This window comes from Bombus huntii, chromosome 4, assembly GCF_024542735.1.
Source record: "Bombus huntii isolate Logan2020A chromosome 4, iyBomHunt1.1, whole genome shotgun sequence".
Lineage (NCBI taxonomy): Eukaryota > Metazoa > Arthropoda > Insecta > Hymenoptera > Apidae > Bombus > Bombus huntii.
In genome coordinates, this window is record NC_066241.1 from 15,565,437 (window position 1) to 15,587,727 (window position 22,291).

A 22,291-nucleotide genomic window follows, 5' to 3' on the forward strand; every position below is an offset into this window, starting at 1 on the left:
ACAATTTTATATCTGACAAGCCAACGCTTAGCCTTGATATTATTTACGTTAATATTAAAACAGATAAATAGAAATATTTTAGAAGAGCAAAGACGAATACATTATACATGTTTGTTATGTGCCAGAAAATATTTTCGGAATGTACGTATTCATAAATATGTTGTTGATATAAATTTTTAGTGAATAATTTCTAATAGCAGATTACAAAATAGTTTGAGCTTTATTGCAGTAAGATTTTTCAAAGTTCTTATATACAAATGTATTGAATAAATGTGTCCCCGGAAATATTTACAAATTTAAGAGATTAAAACGTTTTAATTGTAATAAGAAATACTCTTCCTCAGACTTTTTCAATTAAATAGAGTTTTGAATTGTCATTTAAGAACTTTATATTTAAATATGAATTTTTATTTTCATTTTAAATGAAAAGAAATATTATTTTCTATAATTCTGTATGTATTTGTACTTAAGTATATACATATATTATTATATTGTATGCATTGTATGTATTTTTAAATCTACGAAAAATGTTATTTTATTTATGTAAACAATATTGATATTTTATAGAAATAAATTTTGTTCTGGGTGTGTTTTATATTTATTTTCTTTATTAGGAAGTTTATATAATTTTAACTACAATAACAATTTAAATTCGACATACTGTTTTTGTCTATAGAGGTAGGAAGATATGTATAGATACAATACATCGACTAGCAGTTAATTTTCGTCATAATATTATAATAGATTGCGACAATTTTTCTTAATTCTTTCACTTTAAATTCTCATCAAAAGTGCTCCAAAACTAGGTGCATGAAAGATCCCTACGATATACAAAATGTCAGGTACATCTCATTATGAGAATAATAACATGAAATCTATGATTAACATCATAGCATTTATATAAACATTATTAATTGTGTTCGTTATACTTTAATATATTTAATTTGAAATTAGTTGTAAATACAAAGATCACATCAGTTTTCGACTTTCATTGCACTTCCTTTCGACGTGTTTGGCTATTTCGAATAAAGAAATATCTAATCTTTAAATTCACTATGATAAGTTACAATATTTACACGTGTTTTGGTATTTACTAATATATAAATAGTTAGTAATATACATATACACATATTTTTTTTTAATAAGATTCCAATAAACGAATTAAATAAAATTTAAAAATTTAAATTCGATTGTCATATTGTAAGTAACATAAATTATACATTATATTAGAAAATTTCATGTAAAACAAATGATAAAAATTAATGAATAGCCTACCTCACTTAACATGATCATCTGAAATATACCTATTATTTTAAGTGATACGAAAATTAGTTTTATGAGATCATGTTGAGGTTCACAAAATATATAAATAATTAGATCAGTTTCAAAATTTTACTAATGTAGATAAATTTAGCAACAACATAATTTTCAGCCGACCATGCTAAGTGGAGTATCCTGTATAATACAGCAAAACTAAATTTAAGGATATCAACATTTAAAATATCACAAAGATAAACTAGCTTGCATGTTATGTAACAATGGATACACGCGTAGAAGTTGCAATACTGACAGGTTCCTAAAAGACACAAACCTTCTTCAACTAATCTGTAGAGGAGAATCGTGCAGTATCGACCGGCATACAGCGATCAAAATTAGTATTGACCTTTTTTACCAGATATTAGCACTTTTATTTGAATAAACAAATGAATATAATAATTCAATGTAATGTATAAATATACATTATGATTTAAAACGTTTCCACGTGTTTGTCATCCTGTACCAACGAATCAGCCATAGACCAATACGTTCCAAATTTTATCTATTTGTAAGTTCAATTTGTTAGCAACTGAAATTAAATTAAAAGGTATTCATTTAATCTTTCTTGTACGTTCTCCCGCAGAAAAATGTCCGATATTTCAAAGTAGAGAAAAGGAAAATATACAGAAAAGAATATGAATGATGCTTTGAAGCGTCAAAAATAAAATGATCCAGAAACAGGACGCTGAGGCTTTCAATGTTTCAAAAAGCAACGAATGTGAAGGCTGGGCACATGTCGAATGCACAGTCCAAAAAAATATTGATTATTTTACTTTTTATATATGTAAAGATAATATTTGAATGAAAATATGTATTCTAACATATAAATGTTTTCTTTTAATATTATTAATCATTTAGACCGAAAAATCTACTGATTAAATAATTGTTCGGTACTGGACGACAATTTTTCGTTTTTTACAAATCATAACATTTTTACTCTTGCAAATTATTTATTCTTATTATTGAATTCCATAAAATTAATTTTTCTTTCCCTTCGTTAAATACCACTTGTATCATAAACTCCTTTTAAAAATGTTGTTTTTTACCGACTTTAGCCCAAGATGTAACAAAAAGAACTTAAAACGATCGGTATTACGCCACTCACCCCTAATTGGCATCTATTATATATAAATGTTCGTTATAACAATGTAAATATTGTACATATCTACGATAATCTAAGGACGTACGAACTTAATATAGTATAATGCAAGCCTATATAATGCATCTATGTAGGTACTATGGTACTAATGATATTATGGTACACTAATAATAATAATAACACTTACAAGTGAATGCGATCTTAAAGAAAAAGAAAAAAGAAGATAAAAATAAAAAAGAAGGAGTTACGTTTATTAAAAATAGCTTCTTATTAAAAAAATAATATTGCATTAGATCGAAACTATGTGATGTATATTAGTGATTATATAACGTAAACGAAAAATTCATCTATCTCCACTAAAACATTATCTAGTATTTAATGTTTACTTTTGTAAAATTACTTACAAAAGTATTTCAAGGCTTGCAATCTAAACTGCTAAAAGTAAACAAAATATAAGAGACGGAATTATTGAATACAATATTCATGCTTGCAAATGTTGCAAACAGTTATAAGCTGCAGACAGTATTGTGAAATATTTTTTATAAGTTAATTAACATATTAATATAAATTTTCATAATAAATAATCTGTTAATAATCGAATATTCATCGCTCGATAAAATATTATTATACTCAAATATATAAATAATAGAATATTTTGATGAAGCAGTGTTCATTTGCTAGTCAAATCATAATAAATATCCATTACCTATTTAGATGAAGTTTTGTCTAAATTTCATTAAAATTGTGTTCTACCAGTTCTTATGAAAATGCTAAATATTAAATCCTAAGTGATACTTATTCTATCACGATGTCTTGTGCTTGTTTAGCTAAAACAGATTTCCTGTTTTTAAATGTCCTATACATACACTCGATACTCCATGTAATGAACGTGATGCTTATCATTAATGTCATAACATGTATACAAAGTGCATAACTTTCGCTGACATCTCTGATGTATCCTAAGATAAAAATAAAAATTGATTAACATAAAAAGTTTCCATCATATTTAATAGTATAATATATTATCGTATAATATATCTTTTTTACAATATTAAATAATGTCATAAACTAATTTTACGTCTCTACATTTTGCTCTATTCCCTCGTGAATATATGATTTTATGCATGCCCCTCTATAAGTATTAAAACCCCTGATTTCATATAAGATGTTATAATTGATTTCAATTATGAAGGGAATGATTAGTATATTAGTATACAAATCCTACAATATTTTATCCAAAATTCGACTTATATTCTTTTACTAACTTATCATATATATATATATATATATATATATATATATATATATATATATATATATATATATATATACAGGGTGGTTGGTAACTGGTGGTACAAGCGGAAAGGGGATGATTCTACGCGAAAAAAGAAGTCGAAAATATGGAAAAAAAATTTTTTTTTTAATTTTTCCATCGAGACAACGATCTACAGTGAGATCCGTTATAACGTAACGCACGCGTACCGAGCGAAAATTCAAAGTCGATTTTCTCAAAAATAAAGCTTCAAACGAACAATTTTTATTCTATATTTTCGACTTCTATATATATAAAATGTATAAAATTAAAATCCTGTATTGTATAGGATTCAATTAAATTAAATTATTAAAGACCTACCAATTAAAGGACTCAGCATTACAACGAATAAACCTTTAAATACCATAAACATCCCAAAGGCATTTGGCAGCTTGTTTAAAGGACAATATTCGGAAACGGTAAGGTTTAAATTTACCAAAGTGGCGCCACGTAGAAACCCTATTATCACGAATGTTATTATCAAAAGTACTCCTTTAGATTGCGCTGCCATAACTGAAAAGTATAATAAACAGAAATTAGAAAAAATGAAGGAACAATATTAATACTTTTGATGGTAAATATCTATTCAAAATATGCATGTAGTTTCAGTAACAAGAAGTTGCATAAAAAGAAAAATATAAAAAGAAAGATTCTACTATAAGAAAATTATCTAAATACTAGAAGAACTATAAGAAAATTGAAAGACTTATAACAAAAAAAGGTGTTTGTTCATGTTTATTTTTCTATAAAAGAGCCAAGGGATACTCTAGTATCTTTAATTTTTACCTATTGTTAATGAATTTTAATTTTATTCATTATATTACATAATTCTTATGAGTGTACCACAACTCTGAAATTGTACCACAAAAGAATTATATCTAATTAAATCATGTCGACCTCACGTCAAAGCTTTTTCTAGAATCGCATAATTTTAATATGACAAGGAATCAAGATATAGATCATTTTTCTTTTTTGTAATATCAATTCCACCATGCTGTGAGCTTATATAGTTTCTGATAAAAACGGTATGTGTTACTATCTGAAAAGTTTAAAAATTTGAAGGAGCCACTTTTGATATGTATCCTTTAATTAGAATATTGGGTTTCACAGAACCAGCGATATGTTATTTATTGCTTTAAGTTTGTTTGGGATTTGGAATGGCCGTCAGTTTATGACTCGGACGATACATATCCCTTTTTTGAGAAAGTTCGAATTGTTTACTTCCCCAAGCTGCAAAACATTAACGAGACGAAGCTTCTGGTGGAGAGAGCAACAACAAGAACACTCTTCATCAGAGCGTCGTACCGTTCGTGTGATACTACATCGTATTCAGTTTCAACAAGATCGTACAACCGTCGTGATCAGAACGTCAAACTCCTCGTGTATACTAAAAGTGCAAATAAAGTACCAAATTATACTAACACTCGATATATTCAATTTACTTCTACCTTGAGTGTTAACTGATTCGAAATTCGCGATATCAACCGATCGGTTGAATCTGACCGATCGCTATTTAGTTGAGAATTCGCATCAAAGTTAACGATAGATTATTATTAGATTGATGATTTCTATGCATTTATGGAAAATTTAAATGTGGAAAATATATATAAAGAAGTATGCTAATCATTACCAATACCTACTACGTAATTTTACATAAATGTAATTTATCAAAAGGCATGTTGCTATTCTTTCTGACTATTGAAAATATATCGATTTAATTATATTTGCTACTATTGCATTACTAATTATTGTTCTCATGCTTCTCGATATTGACATTGAGTTTCTTTGATATACAAAGTATCATTAATGGCAACGTAGAAACTTTATATGCGTATGGAGTATTTGTATGTGGAAAGAACATGGTAGATATAAATGCAAAGTACATACTAGATCGTCCAATTCCAACTAGAATACAGAAAATCCAGAAGATGGTTCTGTTCTTCAATCCCAATCTATCGAAAATGGTTGGTAGTAAAAGGCGGGCAAGAATGTCGGTGAATGCAGATATCGACAAACAAGAGGCAACTTCCGCTTTGCTCATTCCTGTCGACCAAGTTCCTTCGAAAAGTCTACCGATATCCTAAAAAATGGAGCACAGTGGAACGAAACCCGAAAAACGCGATAAACGATCGAAAAATTGATTTTGGCGTTTCACAGTTTTTTTTTAAACCCACTCTATTATTTAACTATTATTTAATTCATTTACTGCTAAGATTAGGTATATTCATTATAATATTTTGATGAAAATCGTTTTATGAAACTTTTCTATTCATAATATCATTTTCTTTTATTTATTTATGTATTTATGGTATATCACTTTATAATCCTTAAACTATAACATACATATATTAGATATGTAGTATGTTATACTCGCAACACATGATGCCGTTAGATTAATAATATTTTATTAGAAATTCTATAATCAAGTTTTTGACCATTTGTCGCGTTTTTTCGAGGTTCGCTCCACTGTGTACCGTAGCTAGGATGTTACATAAAGCATAAACGTTTTCCTACTGTGTTATATATTGCAATATTATTGTTACTATTTTTATCAATACAATATTTCTAGTCCTTATATTAAATATTTAATATATCTATTACTTTATTAACTTATTTGTACAAAGATTAAATATTTAAACGAATGCGATATTAAAACATTTTATATAAATTTCAATAGTTTTTAACAACATCCTCTGCTACGGTACCAATCATACTTAAGTTCATCTTTAAAGAATTACTTACGTATGCTAGTTAAAAAAAATGGTGTCATTAGTTTGAAGTTCGATTCAGCAACATAATATAAACTCAAACCAATAACTATGTTTAGATAGATGCCATCTTTAAGTAAGTCCAAATCAAAGGTTTCCTTTATCTTCCTAAGGTATTCATTTTGAGATTTCTTTTTTATCTTCTCCGTTTTATTATACTCCAGCATATTATTCTCGTAATCACTTGTATCACATTTAACGTCCTTCACCATTCCATTGTTTTCTACTTGTAATAACATGTCACTTCTAGTTGAATTATTTCTATGCTGTTATAAGTAATAATTGTCCATTAATTTCCTTTTTCTTTTTTTGCCTAGGTCATCGATACTTATCAAATGAGAATATTATTCAGGATCATAATACAAATTTACGAATGATAAGACTAGATATTATTAGAAACTAAACGTAATTCGTTCCAACAAATTTCCACTAAAATAGGAAGTTTTTTGCCCATTTGTTTATTTCAATGAACACTGAATGAAAGGTATCGTCAATTTGCTAGGAGAATAGCACATTTCAAAAATTGTCAATCTTAAGATACTTACAATATATATAACAATATATATAATACAGGAACAATATAACTGCAGACCTTTACGATTCAAAGATTAGTATCTGAATTCTAAAAGATAACAAATTTTTTCATTGCTAAATTCCCAATATTAATATTAGATAATACATTAATCTCATATATTGCTCCTTTAGGGCTCATTGATTTTTAGAGAAATGTGTGAAAAAGAAGTGCTTTACGTAATTTTACGTATGTAATTTTGACCAAACATAATGATGTGTAGTATATGTATATGATATGTAATGATATGAAGTATGACATTAAAATGTTAACAATTTTATATTTCGAACTATCTATTGTGGGGAACAATAATAATAATTTATGTGTCACGCTTTCAGCAGATCGATGATACATAAGGTGCTCTTTATTTTTCCAATATCATTTAAATATAATTATATCGTTTTCATTGTAAAAAAATCAATAATTTAATTAACAAAGTTTTTCTAACAATAAGATGAAATAAGTGCATATGCCGTCACTCTAGTTCTTAATTGTTTTCTATCTCCATTAGTTTGTAAACTGGGAATACTGAGTTCAAAGTTTATGAAGTTTAATATTATTGCCTGGAGTTAGAGTTGAATATTTGTTAATTTCTAAATAGAATTTTCATGGTTCATATTTTCATAAATTTGTACCCTTTATACCAATGAAATATACGTGGATTGATATTTTTGAAAAATGGAATTTGAACAGAAGTTAGAATAGAATTGAATTAGAATAGAAATGAGTTAGAACAAACGTGGAGTTAGAATTCATTAATAATTGAATCATCATGGTATGAGTCAATCTTAGATGACACGGATCCTTCACTTTGATGAATTAATTGTGTAAAATGGTAAGAGTAAATGCCTGACGATGGATTCTAGATAAATGATTAAATATATATTTATTTCCGCTTAACGTATAGTCAACCCACCATATCTTTACTGTATGAATTAACACAAACAACGACAAATGATATTTCATATTCGAATAACTAGTCGATGACAGTGAAATATTAATTTAATATTCAATTATCATTGGATAATAGAAATTTGAAGTTTTATATTTGTTTCTAAATCTATGAAGCTAATGTTGTTGGATTCCTAAAATTTCTCTGATAAAAAGAAATTTAAATACAATTTTGTTCAATCATCCAATTATTCGATAATTTATATCGTTTCTTATTTTGTACTTTGAATGGTAATCGCTGCAATTTAGAAACAGAAATTAAGGAAGTGACAAATAGCATCAGCAAGGAAGTAATTCATATTAATAAACTGGACATTCATGTTTCAATTTATGATAATATTTGGTCGCACACGTTGAAAATATTACATAGAATAAAAAAATATTTGTGACAATAAAAGAGTATTATTAGAAGCTATTACATCAGTCACTTTGTTTATTAAACAGCCTCGACAAATTTTTATTCATTTTGATTGCCATAAGATGATACAAAGTGTAAAATATTTAACACAGTAAAAAAACGATAACTGACCAATTGTCAAAATTGTAACAAACTCCCAAGAGAAAAATTAAACAATTACTAAACAAATGATATTATATTACTTATTAATAAATATGATATATTTCACTTTCCAACATTTTGAGATGAAATGGAAAAATACAACACTACTTTAAAATGATTTAATAATTAATTATCGTTAACATGTAATTTAACAATTATAAAAATTTTCTCAAGAATTATTTTATAAACCAAATATTATTAAAAGAATGAAGAAATAGTAATTCAAATTGGCGTAAAACAAAATACTATAATATTTAAACGAAATTATATTTGAACTTATTTCTGTTTGCAGAAAGATTCATCGGTAATAGTTCCATGGAAATGTTATAAAGAGTACAAAGGTGACTTTGATGAATTATTTATTCAGCATTAAAACTCCTTTCAAGCCATTGTCAACTAATCTGTTCGTTTCTTTCATTCAATCTTCGTATAGTAGAATTACTCGAAATGCAAAACGGTGAATTGAAAGATATAATAGGATCAAAAAATAAAAATGACACGGGAATTCTATTTCAGTTAAACAATTTCAAGTGAATCTATTTCGTGAATTCGAGTGTTATTATAGTAATCAAACAGATTGATATCTCTAAATCTTTTTGATCAAATCTAATTTAGCTTAGTAAATTTCTAAGTCTCCAAACCTTTAAGGTATTTTCGAAAGAAAAAAAACTTTCATACTTTAAACAAAAAGAATCGGAATTTTGCAATTCTAATTTATTTTATAGTGCAAAACTTCCTGTTTTTATATGTACATATTTGCATCACAAATTACGTTGAATTTTCAATGAGATCTAACATAATATTAAATTTCAATAGTAATATAATCTTACCTTTGTATCGGCATTTGTACTTTCAATTTCAGATTCAAATGGACGTAATAAACAAGCGCCAATAGTGGAATGCAACGCCCATCCTCCAATCACTAACATCGCTCCACGAAATCCATATGAATTCAAAAGAAGATGAATTAACTATAAGAGGAGAAAGAAACCATCGATGAATATAATTTTTATAATTATCTGAATCATACATCTATTGAAATCATTCTTATAGAAGATAACTTATCGTATTATGTATTTAGAAAGATTACAGAAAAGTCTGTAGGGATATATCGTATTTCAAATCTGGTTGAAACTATTATGTGATATAAAAGATGGTATAAAGAAAATATATTAAAAATGTTATATAATTAAAAATGTAACAATTAAAAACAAAAATATCTCGTACCTGAGGTACTATCATCATGGCCAAAGTTGTTCCAGCCATAGAAAAGCCAACAGCTTGTCCTCTTTTTTTCTCAAAAAATGTATTCAACGCCACGAACGCTGATGCAATGGCCAGTCCAGTTCCTAAGCCTGTCATAAGTATATCAAAATAAATTAAGTAAATATAGTAATACTTAACAACAAATGAACATAACGAGAAATATTTGTTCATTATTTGTTATGAATAAAAACATTGATTATCATTTCTTATAAATAATCGCATTAAAATGTTAGATATATTGAGTTTAAAAGATTAAAATGTTTAAAACGTTTAAAAAGTTATTAACTACATTAAGGGAAAAATTTTTCATAATATACATAAACTAAATACGAATAAAATATCTAGAAGAAATGCCAAAATGTAATTATAAGCGATCTTTAAGAAACGATTAAATTTATATGAAATTAAAATTGGGAAAACAATCGTAGAATTTGTAAAAAATGAGAATTTTTGATTTGCAAATGGATATAAATGTTAGTACATTTGTTATATAATTGTTATATAATAATACAATTGTTATATAATAATAATGTTAGTACAATGATTCTTGAAATTGAAAAAGAGTGATTTTTCGTTTGAAAATAAGGCATATTACGAAAATATTATTTATACAGGCAATGGTAATATAATATAATATTATATTATATTATATGTATTATTAATTACATATTATAAGGAAATAGTTCATGAAACAGCAAGGTATTATAAGTGTATAAAATGAAAGTAGGGCATTCCATTGATATTCCTCATATGGTTCAAATAAGAAAAACTAAGGATAAAGTAGAGAAGGTAGACAGATGTGTTAATTAATGTACAGAAACTGAACAGAATGGATGTAATCACCAAATTTGAAAGAAATAAATAGCATCGAGTTCTAAAACAAATTGCCATGTGTCACGATTGAAAACATTTAAGATAAGATCTTGACAAAGATGAAGAAGCAAAATGTATGCCAAAACTGTCGCTTTCTTTGTAGATAGTCATATATTATTCTTTATTTATTATCATTCTCTGTAATCTAAAATTACAATTACGGCAGAAACATATTAGAAATAAATGGATGAAGTACATGTAGAATTATTAATAAAACAACTTTTATTTAATAAACAAATAGAAATCAACTAAAATCTCGAAATCTTGCTTAAACTTACATTATTTTCAAGTAAAGGAATTGTAAAAGTAGCAATAGAAAAATTTTTGGATTTTAGAATTATAATTTTTAGAAAGTCGGGATAATGAAATTAATTGATTGTTAAAAAGTCTGCACATAATAAAATAAAAATCATTTTGATGAAATATATGATGTTTAAAATGTGATGTGTAAAAAACTACGTATAATTTTTATGTTGTTATGATATTTTATCTGAAAAACAAAGGTATTTCATATGCATTAACCTTATGTAAATGGTTATACATATGTATATACACGAGAGACCAATCCAGAAAAATATATATAATGTAAATATAAAATTTACGTGCAAAAACATGTAATTAGCGTATTACAATCCAAAGGCTTATCTTGTTTTCATACCTCCTAAAACACTATAAGTGCAAACAATATGGAACATGCTATTAGCTCTCGACGTCAATATCAGTCCAGTACAGCTTAAAAGAGATCCAAAGAATGCCACTTGTCGATAAGAATACTTTTTCAATAACGGTCCTATTAAGAGACCTAAATTATAATCAAACAAAAAAGAATTACAATAAAATAAATTAAATTTATTATGGTAAACTTAATTTAAATAAAAAATACATAAAATATAATTATTTTATAGATCAACATACGGTATAATTAAATATCAGAAATCACTCTAATGACAATTATTTATGAATTATTAATGAAAAAATTTATGTTTTCTAATGTAGAAAATAACACTATATATATTTTATAATTACTCGTAATTATAAAACAACAATTGGCGTTATATGTAAACAAATTATATTGTATTTAGATCTATTTGCGTATTTCCTTAATACCTGAGAAATTAACAATAGCATCAAGAATGCTCATTATGAATGACGCTCCTGTGGAGTCAATTTCAAGTTCTATAAAGAGGTCGTGGAAAAGGAGTCCAAACGAGGGATCCAAAGATCTTAAAGAAAGCTGAAAACCAAATTTCTAAAATTATGTATTACATATTTTCTGTGTTAAGGTAATTATCATAAAAGCGTCACTTTAGTTTTGTAGATTTGAATAAAAATGTACATGTAAATATTCATCACGTTGAATAATTATCAATCTCCTATGCATATTGGGAGTTTTTTATACATTTTCAGTACTACTAGAGCATGCGCACTTTTATTAATATTTTTAAAGTGATTTGGCGCGATTATATTATGTAACATAAATATATTTTAATGGAGAAAAATAAATATTCAAAATAAAAAGAATAATTTTTTTTACTATTATATATTTATACTTATATTCCGAAATATTGATATTCCTAACTAATTTATTTATTCAAATTTGTGCGATAACTTTTACGCCATTATTAAGATGTACTCATTCTTAACTAGAAAGCTGGAAGGATACACAATCGTATAATATCCAAATCATATTTGCAAATGAAAAGTCGATCATATTGTTGATACAGATGTTTTTAAAATAAACAAGATAGCCAAATATACAACAGCTCTCAAAGATATTCGAACATTTACTACAAAATTTTTTTGTGGATACATTATTATGTGCGTTATACGAAACTCGTTGATACTTTATTGGCATTATAATGAGATACCACTATCGTGATTAGAATAGTAAAATTTGAAACCAATTCGCAAATGTATATAGAAATTACAATACATTTATGACAAATATATATATATGCACATTTAGTGGAAGATTGATGCGCTGCATAAATAGTAATTTTAAGTATACAATTAGTGCTACAAATGATCTCACTACATGTTGTAGTTTACTAATATACTGAATAACTGGCTATACGAGTACTTCGGTCATCTTTGTGAAGTATATGCTTCTAATTTTGCAACTTTTACATATTTTCTATATATGTATTATCAGATCCATTTCAAATTTTTCCAATATAATCAGAACAGTCGTGTCTCGTTATAGTTTTAATGTCATTTCAAGATCTTTTGTCTAACATATGTATGTATACATAAATAGCTTTTAAAAATGTTCGAATATTCCGTACATAGTTTTAAATAATTAGTACATAGTAATTAATAATTAAATATTTAGTACATACATAATATATGTATATTAAACAACATATTATATAATAGCTACTAAATGTATCTTCATATAATACTAAAGTCAATACCATGTAACATTAATGCAACAAAATTGCACGAAGTAACCCAGGGCTAGCGCAATTTAGAAAATTTTGCGCAGCCTGAATACACATTCAAATCTTACACTTAAATTTTACAACGAGGAATTATTTATTTACTATTTCTGTTACATATTATATATTTTTTATAAGCAGTTTTTTAAACAAATCCAAGTAATATTTTTTCGCATGCATAATTCGTTTTCAAGGGGCAACAAGTTCAATGAAAGTAGAAAATCTGTAATCATGTATGATTTTTGCAACAAACTATTGATGTAGTTTAATTTCTCTAAAAAGTACATTGCTCTGATAGCGCCTGGATTTTTTTTATCTAAAGTAGTTTCCAGGATATGAGATACTTTATGGAGTTACACTGAACCTTTCTGATTTTTCTCACTCCTTTAAACTGAATCAACGCTACTAAAAAAAATGTGTTGCATCTGTTAATGGTATCATCATTCTGTAAAAAGTTAATCGAAATCGATGTTTTTTAATTGGGTAATTTTTGTAGACCGCGGGGTCTCTCAAAACACGGGGCCGGATTCCGGCGAACGCGCTGAACCTACCTTGCGCCGGCCCTGCAGTTACTTATCAATAAGATTTATGAAACTAAAAGCACAAAGGTGGTAAGTCGATTTGTTTGCGTTACTTATTTTAATCGCATAAACTGTGAGCTCATTAGCGACTACTTTGATTTATACAGCACACAGTTGTTGTGTGAGTTATACATTGTGGTATTCGCGTACAAAAGCTGTAGTACTCTGGGGCACATGAATATCTGTTTTTCGACACTACTAGTCTAACGTTTTTATGCGTACTCGCAGAGCAATAATGAATTTTGGTACAATCGCAAGACATGTGAGATTTGCAGGTTAAGGTGGGTCCCGAACCACCAGAGGTCGCGCTGAAATAAACACATAACTACGAATAAATCGATTTGCAGAGGTGCCGGCTGAAAAAGCAAATCGATTTGATAACAAAGATATAATGATATCAGAATTAGTAGATATCAGAATCTAGAAAAAATAGGTTACTAAGACTTCAAACATATATATATATATATATTTATATACAACTAAAACGGAAAGTTCATGCATAGCGGCTTACAAATATATTTATGTATAGTGCGCATATTTATGTTCATAAATACATATATAGTAAATTTTTATCAATATATTATGTAATATTCTTATGTAATGCCTTATGATAAGAATATATTATGTAACATAACATATTTTGAAATTTCATTCGCGGTGTAATGAGACACGACATTTATAACTATACATATTGGTAGAAACGAATCTGAAAATGTATATAACATATATGCATACAACGACTTATACAAACATACATTTCGTAATTTGAACAAAGTGTTGCACAAAGTGTTTGAACAATTAATCATATTAGTAACCCATAATATGTACTGAGAATATCTTTAGCATCAATTATATGTTTAAGACCATCGTTTATGTTACATACTAATTTTTCACTAAATGGAAATATACATTTGCAACAAACACACATTTAATTTCCACATACATTTTCAGATTTGTTTTATATTTTTATATTTTATCGATATAATTACGATAGTCGTGTTTCAGTACAATACAGGTAAAATCTCAAAAAGTTTTGTAGAACACGCATAATATACCCATAGAAATCTTTGATACTGAAACCCAAAGAACAATTATAAGTAAATATTATTACCGTGATGAGACTACTGCCAAGGCAAACGAGCCATCCCCAACCGCCATCAAGCCCTTTCTTCTTCTTGTCACCAGAATTCATCTTGTTTGCTTCCAACTATTTTTCCACATATGAACGAGTTACATGCAAGAACTGTCAGGAATCTAACCGATATCGTGCAATACGTGTAGTAAAATGAACTTGTCGCGATCATACGCTGATTATTCCATATCCCAGAATAGTTTAGTCACCGCCTCTTTATTCACTGCTCAATGATCCGATACGTAGTCTGGTAGGCCGGCTCGATGTTTCTATCACTTCTTGCTTCGATTAAGTACTGGCAAGTTACTGCAATGCCATCTCGAACCGATTCGTTTCACGTTTGCCCCTCTTTGTTCTATCAGCCCATGGAAAAATACGAGTTACATCCTTTTGTAGGACTCATAACAAGAAAATAATTTCACATGAAACGGTATTAATATGGATTGGTGTCTCATGCGATTCAAGGAATGAAAAATATTGCGAGTCTGCAGCTAACATTACTTATGTGGAGAGGACATTTTTTTACAGGTACATTCTTCAAGAATGCATTCGCAATACTAATGCTACTAATGCTATTTCTTCAATTGCTTAATCTACGTAAATTTTTATTATTTCATTTTATTCTTATTTATTTTTTATTTCATTATTATTTTATTATATTATGTAAATGTATGTAAAAGAAGTGTGAAGTGATGTATAGAATTAAAGTAAATACAAAGCAGAGGTGAGAGTAAATTATTTGTAAAAGCGTAGCACATAGTTTGTTAGAAATACAATATTATCTTTCGTGTTAATTACTATATTTAATTTAAGAAAATATTTCTCAACTGCAACCATTATTTTCAGAATTTGCAAGAACCATTAAGCATGTTCTCTTTTTTTCCATTCATAAATAAATATAACGAAATATTAATAGATGTAATAACCAGACTGTGGATTTTTATGCATTTACAGGAAATTTGAAAATACAAAAATGCACGATACATATGTAAAATATAATAAATAGAAATGTTCGATAACGTGTTATGCATACTTAAAATATCGAATAACACCTTCTATTTCTTTCGCTATGACTATATCGTTCCTAGCAAAATGATTAATTAATTGTTCATTTGAGCAGCTATACAAATAATCACATATTCGCTCCATGAGAATATACATATATAATAGTTATCTTATGATCGGTAATGATCCGTACAATTTTAAAGTCCATTACTACAATTATACTCCTTCGTGTACACGTTCATTTGTTTGTAACTTTTATTTATTTCACCTTTCAAGTCACATTTTATACTGTACACACGTGTAGAAATGCAAATAAGACACTCTTGTTACACAGCAAGTTATTATAAGATAATTATAACTCGTGATACTTACATTTTATACTATAATTGCTATGAAAACAATCATGGAAATTTCAGTCTAATAAATATAATTACGTGTTACTTAAGTTGGACATTTTGCTCCTTCGCGGGAAAGTACTAGACAGCAGACAGAAAATAACACCTTTATTTCTTTTTAGACGAGTTGAACTGAATTTATATATATTTTTTATAGACATAAAATTTGACATATCATATTTTGAATTTAAGTTTCGATCATGCGTAACAGTTCAGGTTTTATATCTCTTATAAAATTCCATAGATCACAGGTGTTCCAAAAATGAAACTTGGAAGTGAATTGGGAACACGACAAGTAAAAAGGTTAGATCTCTTATCTATAGTGATTGGCTGCTTAAATATCTGAAATATACTATGTACAATTATAACTAAGTTACATACATCAGCATAGTTTCTAAACAGCACAAAAGAAACGAACGTCTTTATAAAAACTCATAGATTCATTGAAACGTTGATGCGTACGAACATAGGCACATGACGTTGATTGTTAATATGTAAATGCGCAGAGTTCTCTATCTCAATTTCCGTTTTATTTAGATTTTATATTTTGATATTCGTTTCCCATCATTTTCACAGTTCAAGGTGATAGAAGAAGAAGAAAAACAACGAATGATCTTTAATATCGTACACAATTAAGCGAGAACAAGAATGATAAAGGTTTTTTAAGTAACTTTGAAGTATTTTGAAAGAGACACAGTATTCCTCCAATGACACGTAACCGCAGGAAATCGATCGCGAAATATAAAACGGATATCCAGAGGATTTCAAGCATAGAATGGTTATACTATTAGTAGAAAGAATTTTTGGTGAATATCAAAGTTCCAGCCCGAAACATAAATATATTTGAATGTATAAAGTAAAAAATTAAATTTTTAATTTATATACAATTTCTAACAATAAGTTTAAAGAACTAGCATCAAACTGATGTTATCAGAATTTGAAGAAAATGTAATATTATCTACAGCAATAACACAATTATTGTACGTAGTACAAATTATTTGTTATAAACATGAATTATCTAAGAGTAGCAATTACAAATATACTCATAATACGCATATTACGTTATTTAATTACACCATCTTTAATGCATATGCAAATTGACAATATATAATGTGCATTCATTAGTGATAATTTTGATGTATCTTTAAGGTTAACATTTTACAAACGTTAATTTTAAATTGTACCAATATAATACTGATAATTATCCTATCTAGTTCTGATAGCTTTATAAATATACTGATATTTCAAAATTACCACAATATATCTTTATCCAAAATTTTAATTGAAGAATGATCGAATGTTTCGAAACATAAAATGCGCTTACTATAAAATTTGTCGTATTAATATCATTCATTTATTACAAAAATTAGTACTTACATATAATATTAATATACGTTATGAATTAACTTACTTACGTATTTTAAAATTATAGCTTTATCCTATAGCTTTAAATACACAACTTTTTGATCTTTTACCATCCACACAATTAGGTTTTCAGTATGTTAATTAAACAATACAACCAGGCAGTATGTTAAAAAAAAAAATGAAACAAAAATAAAAGTAATCACATAATGTATCCATTTTGTTAATTAATATTTCTAAATCCAATATTTTCGTTAATCTTTGTGTTTGATTAATATAAAATAAAAAACGTCAATCTCTTAGTAACGATCCTTTTGCACTTAAATATAAGCAAACAAATGATGTCGAATAAAATAGAAAGTTCCAACATGATCATTATGTTTACTATGATAAATGTTGAATGATATTAAAAAATATTGGAAGAATAAAATAGATTCAATAAGATAATTACTATTGTAATTTTTGTAATTAATGAAAGATTTACTTCATAAATGTTTATCAAACATTTTTTAAATAATATTAAAAGGTTTTTAATTATTTCCTATGAAAAATATGCAAGTTAAAAAAAGGTATTTTGAATATGATGAATTATCTTTCTTTCAATATTCAATGTACCTTTCGTACAATAACAGTCGAGATCGGATGTACGAAAATGTTAAATAGATTCTCTGGAATTTTTCAATCTTTAAAAATATTAAAACTTTTCAATTCTTAATATAATCATGCGCCAAGAACTTAAATATAATTTTTGTTACCTTTTGGCAATAATATCTCCTATAAGTAAAATTAATATCAAACGAATGTCAATGTAGATAGTACAAAAATATGATGTTTCCCCTTCTCTTAATTTACTTTATAATATGATCTTAAAATTAGAAATTTATTTCTTTATGTCTCTTATTTAAACTTAATCTATTCTTATTATCTTACAAAATTCAAGATCGTTTTAAAAGGACCATATTTCTCTTAATGTACTGTATAAAGTATGCCAGTTTACGTCACATAGAATTAACGTTGATTCAATGAATTAATTCAGTGAATCTCTGAGGGCCAAATATTACGTAAAATAATAATCCAAGAAAATGTGCAAATTGTACACCGTATTAAACACATATCCGCAATTTTATCATAACATTTTCACTATTATAACGTAATATGAAGTCAATTGTCCAAAAAACATAAATTAAGCTAAAAGAAAACGCGTACTTACAAGGACAGTTCAGAATATAGAACAGATATATATCGATAATCGTATTCGGTCTCAAAAACTCGTGTTTCCATTAAAAATATAACCAGAGTCGGACGAAAGAAGCAGTTCGTCCTATTGTCCATATTTCACCACAGAATTGTATATTTTTCGCACACAAATTTCGTCTTCCCGTTTTACGAATCGCGTTCACTATGAATGATCATGAACAGATGCCATCCAGGATGGTAAACATCGAATGTCGCGTACTGAAAAGTCTTCGTAATGTCACACACGTCCTTTTTCACTGCTATGTTTATCGTAGTTCGTGTTAAGTGAATACACTGGAGGAAGATCGTTCGACAACGAGAAGGAACGAAAGCCCGAAGCGGAGCAGACACAAGAGATTACCGATATCTCGTTATTCTCGTTTGACCACGATCACTGCTGCCTCGCGTTCGTTTCGTCGCGTTTCGCGGCTAGTGTGCAGGCGATCAGTCGATCCAACCTTGGTTTTCCCGAGTGTCACTTCTTCGTTGTTCTCCGTTTCCCGAATCGCAGCCGATTTTTATTATACTCGGTCTCGGAACTGACTGTCTCGTTGCATCGTGCACACCTCGTTCTATTACGTGAACTTCGTCCGAGTGCGACACTGTACGCGCGTGGTGAGATCGATTTTCGCAGCATTACCGGCGGAATGTGCATTGACGTTGACAAAGCTTTACGTTCGAACATCCGCGTCAATATCGCCGCGCGATATTGTTTCATTTTGCATTTAATAGAAACACGCTTCTCGTAGCGGTCATTTACACACCAAGGAATTTAAATCAAAAACTGAATCGATTTAGGCTAAAATGAAGATACACACATATTGTTCGGAACGGTGATAACAATGATGGATTGATTACTAATGATCCTTCTTCTTCATAATCATGAATCATTTCTTTCTTCCTGCTCCTTTCTAACTTTTTTCGTTCTCTCGAACGAGAACGAGTGAAGTGAAGAAACGGACGTCGTTTTTCATATTCTCCTTTCTTTTTTTTTTATAAATTCGCCGGTTGTTTATTTGTGGATGTGTGGATGTGTGTGATAATGCCTATTTTATATCGAATATATTTACATTGCAATATCTTTCAGCAGGTATGCTCAAATAAAATGAAATACATGTTGATATAATGGTTCAAAATGAAATATTTCAGAAATAGATAGCTTTATCACTTTCACAGTTGACATTATTGTTATTATCAATACTACTCTAATTTCTTTATTTGTTACTGCCATTACACTTTGATTGCACAATTCAAAACAATTCAAGTATGTGAATTTTACGCCTTTGTTTTATTAAAAAAGTAAACCATAGATACAGTCACATATAAAACATTTTCGATAATTCGCATTACAAATCTAGCATTATTTTTATGGTCTGGTTGCAATCTTTAAAAGAGGAACATAGCTAGCACAACTAACATGAATATTCAATACATAAACTACTATGGATGCATACGTACTGAAAAAACTTACATTTGCTAGTTGAATTTTTAATGGTAAAAATTATTTTATTCTGTCATGTTACACGAAAGAAAAATTGTATTCTGATCTAATTTCAAGAATTTCTCAATTATCTTCTTATTATTTATTATTCTTATCATATTATGTCTCGCGAAGTCCATATGTACATGTTACAATAAGATTGATAACACAAGCGAATAACACCCCGTTTGTACATTAAAAAATTTCTCCACTTTTAAAATGTGAGGTGCTTTATATTGAGAAGTCACGCATTTTTCATGACTTCATTGTTACGATTATTCATGTTAAGTTAAATAAATGTGTAAGCTAAATTTATTCCTCTAATGTATACAACAAATTAAAAATAAAATATATCGCAAGGAGAAACTGAATAACAACAAATTTATTTTTATACAAAAGTTATAAAAATATAATAATATAAACAGAATTTTATAGACAACAATGTCAATGTGATTAATCATTAAAGAGTTATATAAATCAGTTAAATTATTCATTATTAGCTTCAGTAGTAACTGTACGTTACATGGATTAATTAACATGACCACTAAGAATATTTTTTACCAACGGTTTAAATTACTTGCGGTATGAACTAGCTGCGGTTTAAAAGCAAATTTATTTTTGCACCGCAAATATACTTTGATCGCAATCAATGTTTCAACATTTATAATATTATTCACCCTGAACTTAAAGATTAATTAAACTAAATGATGAGAGGAGATTTATCGAAATTCATTTTTTGTTGTCAATTCAAATAATTGGTAATAAATTTACGAAAGGCTACAAAAAATTATTTATTGGTTAGTAAAAATATCAGTAGGTATATTATCCATACGATTAAACATAGAAAGGCATGTACATATACATGAATTATATTAATAATGTCAACGTGTACATAATATTTCTCATACAAACGATCTATCACGTGCGAAGACTGTATGTATTGTATTTTATCACGTTGAAACGTGATAAACGTATTCGGAACGCGTTAATTATGTTACTTAAAGCGCCAAGAAACGCAATTTTACTGCTATCATATCTAGCATATGAAGTTATTGACTAAAAATATGATTTTTAATACATCGATATATTTGGAGCACTAAATTATAAAAGAATAAAGATAGACACGTATAAACAATAACTGTGTATTAGCGTATAGAGTTAACATTCTAATAATATTTAATTTAATTTATATTTTAATTTAACTTATATTTTAGACTTTCATTTCTATTTAAATATTCATAATGTATTGCAACTGCTACAACAGCTTTGAAATGTTGCGATAAGAAAGTAGAGTATGATACATCGTTATTCAATTACTTATATCATCCTTATTGACATCAAATATAATTCTATGAAGTATTTGAAGATTAAAAATACGAAACTTTAAGGAAGTAAGATAAGAAAATAAACAAACGATAAAGCAGCAATTGATTACTATAAAAAGATTGTATATGCTTATGTATTTATAGAAAATTTGAAGATGCAGTAATACATAGATACACAATGTGCAAGAAATATAACCCTCCGTCTATCACCTAATTTTTAATAACATTGTCTGCATATAGGATTGTTTAAGTCCATGCAGCTATTTTTGCTTTTTGTCTTTTAAATCATTCAATAGCTTTTATTGCTATGTGTTCATTCTTTTTCCTTCATTTTTTTAAACATAACAAAATTTAAACAAAGATATAAATAAAATGAAAAATTACATTTGCTAGGCGGAACAAATTATTTGGATTCCGTTTCTTTAGTTATGGTTATGAAAATATGGATCTATATAAATATCTGTAGTCTAGTTATAATATTTCCATAAACTTACAAAATTGTTTCCTTTCGGAATATAAATCTCTAAAATAGATAGATATACTATATCTATCCTGGAGGGGATATTCGTATCATATGTGGGCGATAAGACACATGATATATGGTGCAACACTTATAATACG

The 22,291-nt window shown here is 27.7% G+C and overlaps 1 protein-coding gene across 1 annotated transcript; it reads right to left on the reverse strand.

The window, feature by feature from the left end:
• Positions 1-562: 562 nt before the first annotated feature.
• LOC126865056 (monocarboxylate transporter 12-like) lies at positions 563-19,906 on the reverse strand. The gene is made up of 10 exons (XM_050617134.1): positions 18,840-19,906; positions 14,847-15,222; positions 11,824-11,950; positions 11,375-11,518; positions 9,805-9,932; positions 9,408-9,548; positions 6,471-6,762; positions 5,616-5,771; positions 4,050-4,241; positions 563-3,375 (listed from the first exon to the last, which is right to left on the reverse strand). Exons 2-10 carry the CDS (start codon positions 14,925-14,927, stop codon positions 3,212-3,214), a joined length of 1,425 nt encoding a protein of 474 aa, XP_050473091.1. The 5' UTR covers positions 14,928-15,222; positions 18,840-19,906; the 3' UTR covers positions 563-3,211.
• Positions 19,907-22,291: the final 2,385 nt, after the last annotated feature.